This window comes from Macrosteles quadrilineatus, unplaced genomic scaffold (genome assembly GCF_028750875.1).
Source record: "Macrosteles quadrilineatus isolate MER2022 unplaced genomic scaffold, UCM_ALF_1.0 Scaffold_3__2_contigs__length_128488019, whole genome shotgun sequence".
Lineage (NCBI taxonomy): Eukaryota > Metazoa > Arthropoda > Insecta > Hemiptera > Cicadellidae > Macrosteles > Macrosteles quadrilineatus.
The window spans coordinates 54,881,632-54,896,552 of NW_026542596.1; the positions used below are offsets into that span (position 1 = coordinate 54,881,632).

The following is a 14,921-nucleotide window of genomic DNA, read 5'->3' on the forward strand; positions in this document are numbered from 1 at the left end:
TCCTACCACTGCACCCACAATAGAAAAAAGTAAAGTTCTCACAGCCTTTTCTTGCTGCTTCGTTCAAATTAGCTGTTGTCATAAATGCAAAAGGAAAAATAGTGCTGCACCCTGTTGGTAAACACTAAACCTTATAACCTTTTAATGCTATTGAATATCATAGAACCAACTTATGTAGTTGAAACAGCTGGCAAAATTCTTTATTTCCTTTTAAATATGAATACACATAAGTTAACATGGGAAACTCTAGAGCCACTGGGGTGGAGCCCGAAAGGATTTTTGAGGTAAGAATATCTCTCTATATGTTAATCGGTAATGTTACCTATCATCATACCAAATTTCAACCCTATCCGACCAGTAGTTTATGCGTGATTGAACTTCAAACAAACAAACAAACACACAAACTTTCACTTTTATATTATTACTAGTGTACATGTTGCTCGAAATCGAGCAATTGAAAAGAAGTACAGGAGTTATTTATAAACAAATAACTTGTTTAAAAACGAATAACAGTCATAATTTTCGATGATTTTAAAAGAGTCAACTAAAAGATTATTAACTAATGGAAATAATGCTCACAATTTACATAACAGTCCTATTCCAGTTTAAAGGTTTAGTTTTCAACAACCAAACTGTCCATGGACGGGAAAAGGTAAGCTTACAATTTAAGTCATCGTAAAAAAACTGTCAGCTTGTATAAAGTACCGTACCAAAGTTATTTAGCCAATTTGTAGACAATAAGGTGTAGGCTACTTTAAACTCTACAGGAGTTAGGCAAAAACTCGGAGAACTCTGAAATGGTGTTATTTATCATAGGCTTACTCATGTGCCAAATCCTGAAAAGAATCAATAACTAATAACTTATATCATTAAACACAAACCAACATCCAAAACTATACACATTTTTAATACAACATAGATAATTTACACATTGACTGTTTACAATTAACATATGTTCTTCTTCTCACTATTAATTTTTGCTTCGCAACGGGAAAAATCTGTTTCATAATCATTGAAATAGATTTATTAAAATAATCTATCATATAGTTTAAGATTAAATAAACCTACCACATAGTTGTTTTATTTTTTTGGGTCAGCTGTCTAAAATTTTGAAATAGGCATTTGACAGTTCTGGTTGTTTACATTTAAATGTCAAAGCAAATGTAAAAATTGTGAATTTTGTCATGCTTCCATGGAGACCAATTATTAATATTTAATTTCTGACAACAGCTGGAGTTTCAAAACAATATTTGTTTCCCATGTTAATCTTATGGAGAAATACGAAACTTTAAAGGGCCCTAGGGCCTCACTCTCTAATTATTTCCTAAAAAAAAAAAGTTTCCTGCACAACTTCACGTTACGCTCTTTCCAATGACACCAAAAACATGTCAGTCGGTTCAGTAGTTTCGGAGGAGTAATTGTCACAAAAATCCTGCTTGCGTATTAAATAAGTATAGACTAGCTGTAACCCGCGGGCTTTGCCCCGTTTAACTTCTTAATTTTCAAGATTATCTCGTTTGCATGGCTCAATCACGTCCTGGTTGAAGTTTGTTCGCTACGCTCACTCACCTTTAGGTTGGAGCTCGTTCGCTGCGCTCACTTGCCTTCAGGTTAGCTCGTTCGCTACGCTAATTTGCCTCCAGGTTGAAGTTCGTTCGCTACGCTCACTCACCTTTTGGTTGCAAATTAGCTGTTGTCATAAATGTAAAAGAAATAATAGTGCTGCACCCTGTTGGTAATCCTTGCAACTTTAATGCTATTGAACATTATAGAACAGAACCAACTTGTTTAATTGAAACAGCTGTTAAGATTCAATAATTCATGGGAAACTCCAGAGCCACTGGGGCGGAGCCCGAAAGGATTTTTGAAATAAGAGTATGCCTATATGTTAATCGGGAATGTGAGCTATCATCATGCCAAATTTCAGCCCAATCCGACCAGTATTTTTCGCGTTCACTTGTCACAAACATACATCCATACATCCAAACTTTCTCATTTATAATATTAGTAGGATAGTAAGATTAGTATGATATATCGTCGTGTGATAAACTAAGAAATGTTTTTTTGTTGGTTGTGTATGTGTTTTTCAAAACCACTGACAATAATTTGTAACGGTTTTAATGGAACGGTACAAACCCCTCTAAATATTTACCGCACAAAGTGGACATTTTGTTAGGTCATTAGTTATTGATTGGCCAATGGCTGATTGATCATGGCATCTCAATCAATTGCATTCGGGGTGGAACCAACAGCATTTGGATTTGAAAGTAAATATTGCGATAGCTTGAAAATCTAGAAAATTAATATGCAGTGTTAGGTCTGTATACAATAAGGTAGCTTGCTGGTATTTAACAAGTAATGTAAACTTTTAAATGTACATCTGTACTTGCACCCCTATGTTATTATATTGAGCAGTTTCCCTTTAAGAGCGTAAGATTTTATATTTTCGATTTTGCACGTCGTATTACTTGAAATCTACTCGAAAACTATTATTATTAATGGTACAACTATATATCGCTGGTAAAATATATTGAATATTGTTCGTATCACCACTTATATTTAGCTTAAGGCATCTAAAAATAAATAAATAATCTTGTACTTCCATGTACTACAACGGTAATATTTTCGGCAACAACAAACTGAAACTACGAATGGCACATTAAGTCTGTTTCAGAAAACTGGACAGCTATCTCTTCGTTAGACATAAAAATATTTTTCAGCAAGGTGGGATCAAAGTGTTGATATGTAAGGGTTGGGGGGAGCAAATCGATGGGGGTGCGCACGCGCGCTCTGCTGCCTCTGTCGGCAACAGGTAAACTCTACAGCCTAACATCTCTGCAGCATCACAATCTGCCATACTGCACAACGGAGATGACGACACTGTAGCTGTCTGTTGAATGAAATTTAAATTGACAAACTCATTTAAAGGACATATTCAGTTCTTATTAGATGCTACTTGGGTGTGTTGCTGGCCTAGTAGTTTCTAGTTAGCGTCTCCCATTTCGTTTCGAGAGGGACAGGATTCATATCCGACACATTCAACACGATTTGAGAAGTTGACATTCTTTTCTCCTTCGGAGTGTTTAAAATGATCCAATGACACTGGCGCGGATAATAACAAAGAAGCGCCTTAAACGTCAGTTTGCAATTTAATTCAGAACTGCTGTGCACCATATCCTAAATACCCTCCTTCGTAGTCGTGGTCTCAAAACACGATACATTTCAACGCTGTGTTACCATTATAACCTAAAATCAGAACACTAAAATCAATAAACAAACAAATTCGTAATCAGCTGGTATATTTAAAACAGAAACACTGTAGCAGTATTTCCAGAACATGCCTGGATCTTTGATGGCCTGTGGGGCAGAGCAGGGATAATTTTTGACACTTTATATTTTTCCCACCCTCCTTGGACCGTCAGGTTTAATAAAGAATCCTCAACAGCCATGCTATCTTTTCCTCGTTCGAGATATTCCATGGTGACCGATTCGCTTAGATAATTGTCTTTTTCATGGTATCCGGACCCAGCTGTTCTTGGCTACTCTGGACATTAGATAAAATAGTCCTGACAAAAACTCAGGTAATTTTAGACTGCAACAAAGCTTAATCCCACCCACTAAACAATCATCCTTGACTCATTTTAGTCTTTAAAATGCATTATAGTGTATCAGCGTCGTAACGATCTAATCTAAAAAGATGCTACAAGTTTCAGTAATACAAGGGCTGACTGTTTATGGGGTTTATTCAGTAAGTCTTGTGGGTTGTGACGGTGATTAAATGTTCTATCTTATTTTAGGATAAATTTTGCAAAGCGGGCTCTTTGGTTAAAGTACAAGAGAACAGGAAATTAACTAAGAAATTATGTGTTTGTATTAAGATAGTTTTGAAACAACAAGAAACAAAGACTGAATCAAATGCACTCTTACACATGGCATACATCTATACACTTGATGTGCAGTGCAATGCATCAGTTGCTTGCAATTTTGATCGGAGCAAACTTTTCAACCAAAACCCTTATGAAATGTAACCACGTTTCAATTCTGCCATAATATAATATTAATTGATTATATATTATGTAGATGGGTTAGGGACGCCCCTCCAGGAAAAGTAGTACAACATCTTTAGTTCCGTGGTTACATGATCCCAAAAGTAAATTATTTAACAGTTCTGCACACATTTATTGGGAGATACTTCACGAGATAAAAAATTAAACTATGAAGGGGAGTAGAATCCTAAATAGCTATAGTATGCATGAACGGAATTTCTAATAATTTCAATGAAATGTTTCTCCATTGTTTAAAGGACCCTATTTAATTCAGAATTGATTGCGTGCAAATATAGAACTGTATTTCTCTTTCATTGAAGGTGATTCAGTACAAGGTTCTGTTTACAAAACCTCCACATGAAGCTATTTCAACACAGTTTTTTCCTGTTTCCCATCTCCAGGTATTAAGTATATTTTTGTCCGTAGGATAACGATAGTTAGATGCACCTAAGATCCTTGTCAGAAATTCTAGGAAAACATGTTATGTTTCCTGAGGGAAAAAATATCTTAACTATCTTTGCTTCTTATTGCTATTGATGACCTTTATATAGTTGTTCTTGATTAGAAATTTAGATACCTACAGGTCGGGTATCTCTTCCAGTTTACAAACGTGCGGTAAGCAGTTGACTGTCGGAGATTGGGCTCGGAGTGTTGTCGGAGTCTGAGACACTTATCAGTAGTACTTTGATTATCACCATAATTTTGTATAAATGATGGGAACAATATATCTACCTAATCGTAACATTTTGAAACTAATTCCTCAATTTTTTATTCGGAACAAAGATTTATTTAATCGTTTGACGATTGCCGATGAAATATTCTTGAGTTCAAGGTGTTACGGGTTAAAAAAAAATAAATTATGCATTTTGGAACCACTGTTTTTCTTAAATACTTGAAATACCATCTGTAGCAGCATCTTAAAACGAATACATCATGTGCCTGAGTTCTTGAATAACCTTCTCATTACAATCCTATGTCAGTATTTAGTTTTGTAATTTGTATAATCGTCGTATTTTAACCGGAATATAAGTGAAGGATAGTTAAAGTATAGGTGTAGGTTAAGTATGAAGTGAGTATGTAGAAGTGAGATGTATTGTGGAACTAAGACCAGCTGGGCCTACTTCTAATTAAAACGTAACTAGCCTTTCTCATTATAATCTCTGTGATCTGCGGATTAAGACAGGCACTGAACCTGAACACTAAACATATAGCTACCCAGCTAAACTTTTCAAGTTCCATAACAGTGCGAGAACTAAAGAAAATAAAACTAACAGATTCTTGAAACTCAGCAAATCCATCAATCTTAAAATGTTTTCTGTATCGGAAACCTCCGATTTAGTTACGCATTTATTTTCGAAACAGTACCCTCGTAATGCAACTCAATTTCCGGGGAAAATAGGGCGATTTAATACCGAGCACTTAGGGGAGAGTCGGTGCCCCAATCAGAGGTCTGTTGGGGTAGGACACCCCAGTGAGGGGAGTGAAATGACCGTCTGGCACAAAATGTGTTGCAAAGTTGAACCTACCGCAAATTCGAATTCTGAATAGTCCCAATGTTTGCGATTCTCTTGTAAAATGTACCTAGTAATGAGTCTATCCTTGTCATTTTGGAGTTAGGAGATTCTAAAAATTATGATGAGAAGTAAATATATACTGTGCTAGCTATAGCCTCGATGGTCTTTGATTTCGATGTTTGCCGAAAATTCCTAACCAGTCTATAGAGTAGGCCCTACTGCGATTTGAAGTTTAGACGAATAGAAACATCAATAAATATCTTCAAAATATATTGGGCTAGTGATGCCAATAAAATATCTCATAATACATCAGACCAGCGAATTTACACTTTGTTCGGTTGACTGATCTTATGATAAATCAGTCTTTTGAATCATAGTGAGACACATATTACAATGAGGTAAGTGTAGGATAGGCTGTGCAGCTTCGTTACCAAGAATCTAGCACAAGGTGTAAATGTTTGGAACAAATTTGGAAATTTAACGTAGTTTTTTCAAAAAACAAAACTCTTTGTTCATTTAACCCGAATAGATGAAGTTGTGAATATAAAACAAAGAAATATAGCCTTGGATTTTGAGACAAAAAGAGGGTAGTAACGATGATATGATGACGGCAGATTCGAGGGGTTAGAAAATTACAATTAATGAATGACAGATTACTAAATCTACCTCTTATCTAGGACCTTTAGATTAGTCATACTAAGACCGCGTCTTCAAGAAAAGATTTTGACAACATAATTCGCGAGTCTTTCAAGACGAAGGAGTTCTTAGTCCCTTGCCTTGTCAGATATGTATGTATGGAATGGAATATACAGATAAAAAATATCCAAATGCAAAGTTGACTGAGAGCCAATTCCCTACCTAAAGCAACTGAAACACCTAAATCTACCTAAACACATTTGTCATTCACACAAAGCATTGGAAGACTTAACAATGTCATATGGCAGTACGGTACTCCGTTCTATGAAACTTGTAATTTTCTTGTCAACATTCAGTTTGTATAGAAAATCGTATAGGTATCGTAAATAGGTTGATTTTTAACCTGTGTAAATACCAATATACAGTATAATAACGAATGACTTTATATTATTTTGCCGTTAACGTAAGATCGATTGTCAAGATTGTTGTATTTTTCACATTCGTTACCACTGGGTAGCTGAGTGGACATACCTCGCTTGAAATTCATTAGGTTGTCATTTCAACCCTGATAAGTGTCAGTGGCTTTTTAATGGTCTTAACTGGACCAATCTTTGATCATTTGAATTTTTAATGGTGCTTGGATAAGGAAACAGCTGATCTTAGTCTTGGTGAGTAACAAAGCACCAGGATGCTTTTCAATATGGGAACGTTCATCCTTGGGTCGCCGTAATTTTATCCCCCTGGTCAAAGCTGACGTCACTATGACGTAGTAACCTGAGTGGCCAAAAGTTTGTCGCGGCCGGAATTTCACCCCCGCGGATTTGGAAGTCTAATAAAAATAGCCAGAGCGTGATTAATTAGATTAGCGATAAAAACCGGAATTTTACCCCCTGTCCATATAACTAGCGTTTAGACAACTGAAGATTTACGGGCCGGATTTTTACCCCCGGAGTTTTACCCCCGGAATTTTACCCCCGGGTTTTTACCCCCCGAAATTGTATTTATTTATTTTGTAATCTCAACTAAGTAAACAGATTCGCTGTTTTATTTTGATCATAAAATTAATCAACAGTTGGCTTTAAAGATCGAATCCTGATACTCAAATCTCAAAATTAAAATTAAAAATCTGTTCGATTAGTTAATGTTACAAATAAATTAAGATAGGCTACTTAATAATAAAATGTTTACTATTAAATAAAAACTGAATAAAGATAATTAATAATCATTTTCACTAATTTATATATCTGGCCAGGGGGTAAAATTCCGGGGGGGGGGTAAAATTCCGGGGGGGGGGTTAAAATTCCGGGGGTAAAAATCCGGGCTGTACATTCTAGGTTTTTATAATTTGATTGTTCAGATTAAATTCACAACCGTGAAAATATCTATCTATATATTAATAGGCAAGCATGTTTCTTTAAAACCTTTTTTCTCAGCTCGTGTGCATCGTAGGGAAAATCTACGCATACCGTTAGAAAGATATTTTCCTGTAGGTGTGCAGAATCCCTTTATAAATTTAAATAGGCTCAAAGATAAGTACAAAAAATGAGTTTAAAGATTTGAAAAAATTAACATGGATCTTATGCGTTGCCATGCTGGTGACGAAATAACAACGAAATATAAACAGGAAATCAAAACAAATGGAAGAAACTCCAATCACATGTTTTATTTACAGTGTGGGGTGAAAATAGAGAAGTGAGTACATTACATATTTTTGGTCGAGTTTCGACCACTGGACGACCTCTCGTATGTTTAATTCCACGTTTAATAAATCGAGCTGATGTCGCGAAACTCAAAAGTTCGCGGCCGAAATTTTACCCCCTGGCTTGTGACGTCACGTTTGCCCAGGGGATAAAATTCCAGGGGGATAAAAATCCGCTACCCCTCATCCTTTACACGTAAGGACAAACCTTGGTTACGTAAGAACATAAACGATTGTTACTAACAACAGATCTATCCTTTTCTCCAATCTCGTGTTACTGCAAAGCCCTTGTTTTATGGCTGAACATCCGTTCCAAAATATATTAATATTGCAGCTTCCCCTCAATATTAGCCACCCTTAGTGCGAAGGGTGATCTTTTGTCGCCCTTAGCCAGAGATTAACGTTTAAACATTAAGTAGGGATCTCCTATGTCATCACAAAAGTTTATCTTCGTTTGAAAGACTGAATACTAAACAAAATATTATCTCCCTCTTCCAACACATCCACTATTTTGAATTCACGTTTATAAGAGCTCCCCTCGTTTTTTGACTAATCTTTGCCTACATTATTTCTCCCAAGCTGCAGTCCTTTTTCCGACAGTTCATTCGTTTAGGAGTATTTTCCCCAGCACCATTCTTACTAAGTGTAATAACTGTCTGAAAAGACAATACTGTACGAGACAAACTTCATGCTTTTTTAATTCGTGTTCCAAATAAAACATATATTTTTGAGTCACGTCGAAGTTTAACTGTTTAAAGTTTAAGTTTAAAGTTTAACGTCACCGAAGTATCAAACATGTGGAGTTTGGTTAATTTGGATTACATATGGAGATTTGAAAAATCTCCTAATTTTCCTTAAAAGAAATTCACAACTATCAAGAAACATAACGGAGACCAAATCAGAAGTTTATACTGTATTACTACTTCACGACATGTCCTCCCAAAACGAAAACAAAGTGATAGTCCAGTTGTCCGTCTCTTTGTTTTCATTCGAACTGCAAGACGATGAAAACAGAACACGTTAAAAAGTTTCTTTTGAGACAATCCACGGTTTTATTTTTTCATGTAATTTTATATATCCTTAGAGGTTATAGTTATTTTTTCATAAATTCTAATCAAAGTTTTTCTAATATTTATTCTCATACGAAGAGTAGCATAATATGTAACAAGAATCTTCTTTTGGTGTATTTCTTTAAATTAATTGTTTTAAAAGTGTATAGTTTTATTTTTTACCAGCCAAATAGTTCTATACCTAATAGTTTTAAAAGTTTCTCGAGTCTTAAAATTGTAATATTTTATGAAGTTTGGCATTGTATGAAATTTACTTCAGGTTGTACATGTAAAAGGTCAACCCGAAAGGATATTCCACATAGTAGCCATCTAATAATAAAATTCATAAAGTAGCCTCCTAAATACACAAGCATAAATCGGCATCCTCCTAAATTGATAATAATTGATATTGAAGTATTAATTTAACACAAAACAATTAATTTAACACAACAACACACAACAAAAACACCAAGGACAACAACAACATACAACATAACTACAATAATACAATTTGTTCACAAAATTTAGGTAGTTTGATGGGAAGTTCTCCCATTAATTTTTTTCTTAAATGGCGTGGTTGATTTATGTTTTGGCAAACCTCAGCTGTTTAGCTACATTATTTTAAATGTAGGTTCAAGTGGGAGGGAGGGGTCATCCCCCACTAGTAGGTAGGTTCATCCCATAAAACCACCTAAATTTTGTTAACGCGTTTTGTTATAATGTGTTATGACCATATAAAATGACAAAAACCACTACCATAATTGCTTGTTATTTCTCAACATAAGTTATTTGTAGTACATATGCAGGATATAGAATAAATTTCTAAAATATTTACAGCAACAAAAGTGTTAAAATGAAGTAATCCAAATTGAAAAAAATGTTATAATCATGTTTACTATTTTCGATACTGAAATCTCAGTAATATCTCTTTTACGCCGTTAAAGCATAATAAACATTTATTAAAGTAGAGTGCCTAAAATATTACCTCAAGACAAAATTATAAAAAAAGCAATCAGTGCTTCAGCCTTGATTTATATTGTTGAAGGGGACCTACAGGACAAAGGCTATTGATCAAATTTTTGTAGATCTTTTGTGAAAACATCAATAAAATACGATTGTTTGTTTCGTGCACAGTTGGGTCTTTACCCTCCCTTCCCTATAACAACAGCACGCATTCATTCTCCCTCACTTAGAAGTGCGGGGGGCCTAAGCCTAAATGCATCTTTTTGATTCCTAGGGCATCCTGAAAACACAAAGATTCACTCTAATGGGCGAATCGATTTTGTTCTTAAAAGCACCCTGTTTTTAGATAGCAAATCAGTACGCTTTCCAAAAGTTTATTGGTTTCACACTAATTTTTGAAATGTTAAGGTCCAATATACTGTGATTGTAAAAATAAAAATATTGATTAGGGAAAAATGTCAAGCCTTTATATATCCTTTGTGTTCTTTTTGTGAAAAAATGTCATTTTGCAGGTTACCGTTTTTTTTAATTGAAAGCATATGAGGTTTATGTGTATGTGTAGTGTAAGTAGGCCGCCTATTTTAAATAATAACAGCTCAAAAAAACTGCAGTTGGCTAAATAGAGACATAGGATTAAAAATAATTAACAACCAAATGAGTGTACAATGTGGATAACTGCTATAACTAAACTGTCAAAAATGTAAATTTGACTCTCACGGCTTGATTAAAATAATAGTAATACTAGTTTAGTGTAAAATCCTTGCAATTTCCTACCAAACTGTTTCACAGCAATATTATGACGCAATACGTCAAAAAATGTCAAACGTTATCCAAAATGATCAAGAACTTAACAAAACCTGCAAACGTAAGGGAAAAACAATCAACATATTGGGCGAGCCTGTTGCAATAAAGGATCATACTGTCCACTTTCATATATGCACTTTACCAATGACACTGTCACTTAACACTAAATACACAACTAGAGCCTATCCAAACGTATCCATTCTGCACCGTGGCACCAGCCTCACAGCCACCTAGGGTGTCTTTCATCCTCCGAGTGGTTTAATCTACTCACTCGTCCGCACAGCTACACAAGATTGGATGTTTGGACGTCGGACAAGAGCTGTCTCACCTTTGTATAGCAGACACAGCAGCAGAAGTATTCGAACCATCGTCGCGACGTTGGCCGCTAAACCATGTCGACGCCGGGGCGGCTAGACACCGACTACCCGGGCTGTGCTGTCAATGGCTCCCTTCGCCCACCCACCCCTAGCAGCCTCCCACACATTCATGCCCTGGTCCTGTGTCTACTGCGTTATCATCTTGATTTGCACACAAGCACCCAAGTTTGTGAGCTATTCGTAAAAATCTTAAATAGTCTGAAGACAGTTTCGGAAAAAAATTACAGTTGTTAGACAAGTAAAAGGTACTACCACATTAAAACTATAAGCAATAAAAATACTTAATGTAATTTGAACTAATTGCTATAAAGGCTGTTTTGGTAAAATAACGTAACGTGCTGCAGTAGTTTTGAGATATTATGTGATAAAAAATTAGTTTGCAATATACAAACTGATAAGCACAACATTTTTATTGAACGAAAACGTATTTTTGCTGTATTTTAACTCTCTAAAATATACCTTTTAATTTTTTTTTTAGTTTTGTGGATAATCAAACATTGATACATGTATCCACCACATATTTGTATCTTAATAAGTTAGTCAATTGGGGGTTTCTCAGCTGACTGAATGTAAGATCGTAATTTTGAAGTTGACGCACCAAGAAGTACAAGTTAAATAAAATATATAAAGTTTTATTTTATTTCACAAAATAGGACATAACTTAAAAAAAACTGATTCTTTTATTATTGTATTGAACGGCTTGATTGAAAGTGTTCCCTGGATGAGTTAATAATTTGTGACTTGCACTTTCATACCTGGCCTTTCTACTTGTAAATTAATAAAATGTTAATTAACTGTGCACCTAAAACTTGTTATATAACAATTTGTATTTTGATGCCGATAATATGACGAATACATGGCAAAGGTATATTAATAAAACCATGATAATCCACCAAGCTAAGATATACACTTAGTAGTATCTTACGTTTAAGCGAATTTCCCATATAGGGAATAAGCTATTACCGTATACTCTCATAGTAAAACCTGGACCCGGGATCGATGTACTTTTTTCGTTTTTATGTCTCCAGAGACCAAATCACCGTCTTTTCAAAAATATATATATAGGGTGTCCCATAGCTCTCTGGACACATTTTTATAGCGTTATTGCTTAGGTCAAGACAAACAAATTTCACCATAGGAACATGGGTCTGAGGTGCCTAGCATTAGTTTTCCGTCTCTCTGTAATTATGTGTTTATATATATATATATATATATATATAAATAAAATAACTCCTAAACTGTTTGAGATACGGCTTTGAGAATTTGCAAAATTGTTTATCTTATTAAGACCTATTTCCGTTTCAAATTATACTAAAAAATCATCAACCGTTTCAAAATGGTGGCCATTTAAAATATTTTATGCCAAATTTCACGAAAAACGTGAACTTAAAAAAAGTTAGTAAATGCTATCTAGTTTTCAATGATACCTTATTTGTTAAGGATGGATAAATAATAACAGAGAAATGTGCTTTTTTCGTAATGCACGACTACTTTTCTCCCTTTAAACAATGCTAATACTCCTTTTACATTGTCTAAATATCTTTACGATCATCTGTTACACGTCAATCAAGAGTTTTAAAACGTAACAGCTGATTGAATGATTTGTTTTGGTTATTTTCCGATATCCCAATGGTGGCCTCCTTGAGTTGATCCCGTTGATCCACGGCCACCTTTAACCACAGGCCGCGGCCTGGTAGAACTGGCAACGTCGCAAGTGGTGTTTTTAGTAACAGACGTCCCATAAGATAACATGACAGACAGGTGATTAGCTCATTTATTCGCACTTTCTTGATTTAAATTTAAATTTATGAACACAAATTTATTGAAATATTGAAAATAAAACAAACAGAATTGAAAACCGAAACAATTTGAATTAAAAACCTATATCCGTACATTTTAAGTTGAGTCAATATTGTCATAGTCAGTTAACCAATCTTTCGTAAATACACAAAATACAATTAGCTGCTTCCAAACAAAATAGCTGTTACAACACCACTTGCGACGTTGCCACTTTGAAGGCCGCGGCCTGGAGTTAAGGCGGTCGTGGTTGATCACCCTGTATAGGTGTATACATATATGTGTGTGTGTGTGTCAGTTGGAATGATAACTCGAACAAAAATGATCCGATTTTGAGGAAATTATTACAAAGGTGTAAACCTACATTTATTCGAACGAGTTCGCGAACCAGCGTGATTGGCTATTGGAACGGGGGCTTATGGGGGGGGGGTTATAGGGTAAAAATAGGGTTTTCTAATTTTTTACCTTCAAAACATAAAATTTTCCAATTTCTTTCTCAACCACTTTAAAGAGCTTAAAAACCAAATAATTTAGTGTATTGAAGTGTTTTTGTGTGATTATTGGTTACGGAGAAAATTCAAAAAATTGTAACTTAAAATGGAGTTTTTACTACGGGCGTTATTACCATCAGCGGAAGCCCTGTTCACTCGGTGTTGACACATTCAACGCGACCTGCCCTACAACGGACGATGTTTATATGATGTAAATTCTAAAGACTATTCCAATAAGCAAGTGAAAGCACAGCATTGAATGGAAGTTACTACAGATATCCTGTAAAGTAGTATTGAAAGAACTTATTTTCATGGTGTCTGTGATTTTCAAACGTCAAGTGAAAAGCACCTGTAGACAATCTGTTTCTCAGAACAGGCTGAGTATACCAACGCATTTTTTCTCGCTTATCGAAATTCGAATATACTTCAAAGGAACGGAAATACAACACAACCGATGTGAACAGCGTCCATAATTGGCATCTCCACTAGGCGGGATTTTTTTTAGCACGGGACATTGCCGCCCGTTTAGAACGTCGGATAGGATAGCACGTGTGACGTCCGCATAGTGTGACGACAATGTTGTCCGTATATAAGGTCGGGTTTCAATACTGGACTTTAGTGGCATTAACGACGCATTTGTCGTCCGTATAGAATGTCCCTTATATCATTGACTATATGCAGTAATTAGCGCTCTACGGCTTCGTTCCAAAGTAACAGAAACAGCCACCTGCTACAACTAGTGTGACGTTTCACAACCGTTACATCAAAAGTAGCCGGACAGTTTACTTGGCATTTCTACAAACAGACGGTATACGAGGAACGTCACGCACCTCAAATTATCCAGACCTCAGAGTAAATACTTTAAAAAATACTTAAATATGTGTTTTTACTCTCAGCCCTAAGTAGTTTTACTTTAGCTCCTGGTTGACGTCCCATCCGTACCACAAAGAGAGAATGGACCTCTATAGTACGTACTTACGTACCCGAATTTGCTCAAACTTATTTTTTGGTGGGTTGTCGGGGTGACACATTGACGCGCTCCCGTTGAAGGAACATTGAACAACCCCATTATCAATCAATAATTATTATCAACTAATTATAAATCATTTAAGATTGGGACGCCACCTAGGTGAGTATTTTAACACAGATATGCACGAAGGATGATAGTAGAATGGAGTGAGATGATCTGTGTAGCTGTGTAGCTTTTAAACCGACTATAGGACCAACTGTTTCATTGTCAGGACCATTTTATATCTCTAAGATCAAGGACAGATGGGTTCAGTATCGAAACGTTAAAATATTATAAACTTTTCTCAGAATCGAACCAAAGACATTATGATTACTGGGTGAGCACTATTTCTGTCATCACTAAAAGCTACACATTATGCATGATACTTACTTGATACTTGTGTCCTTAATCCTTGACCGACAATGTCGGATAAACTGCGTCAGTGGCATGTAGGGCCTATACCACATGTTGCACGTAAAGTGTGTTTACAAGTAGCAACACTCTCTGGCGAAACATGTTCAATAATGGAACATGTA

General features: G+C 35.5%; 1 protein-coding gene across 1 annotated transcript in view; it reads right to left on the minus strand.

Moving 5' to 3' along the window:
- The window catches only part of LOC128990587 (low-density lipoprotein receptor-related protein 4), a 71,484-nt gene extending 60,351 nt beyond the window's left edge, over positions 1–11,133 (minus strand). The window contains exon 1 of the mRNA XM_054413028.1: positions 11,040–11,133. Within this exon, the coding sequence (XP_054269003.1) occupies positions 11,040–11,079 (40 nt within the window). The 5' untranslated portion in view covers positions 11,080–11,133. The remainder of the gene's footprint in view (positions 1–11,039) is intronic.
- Positions 11,134–14,921: the final 3,788 nt, after the last annotated feature.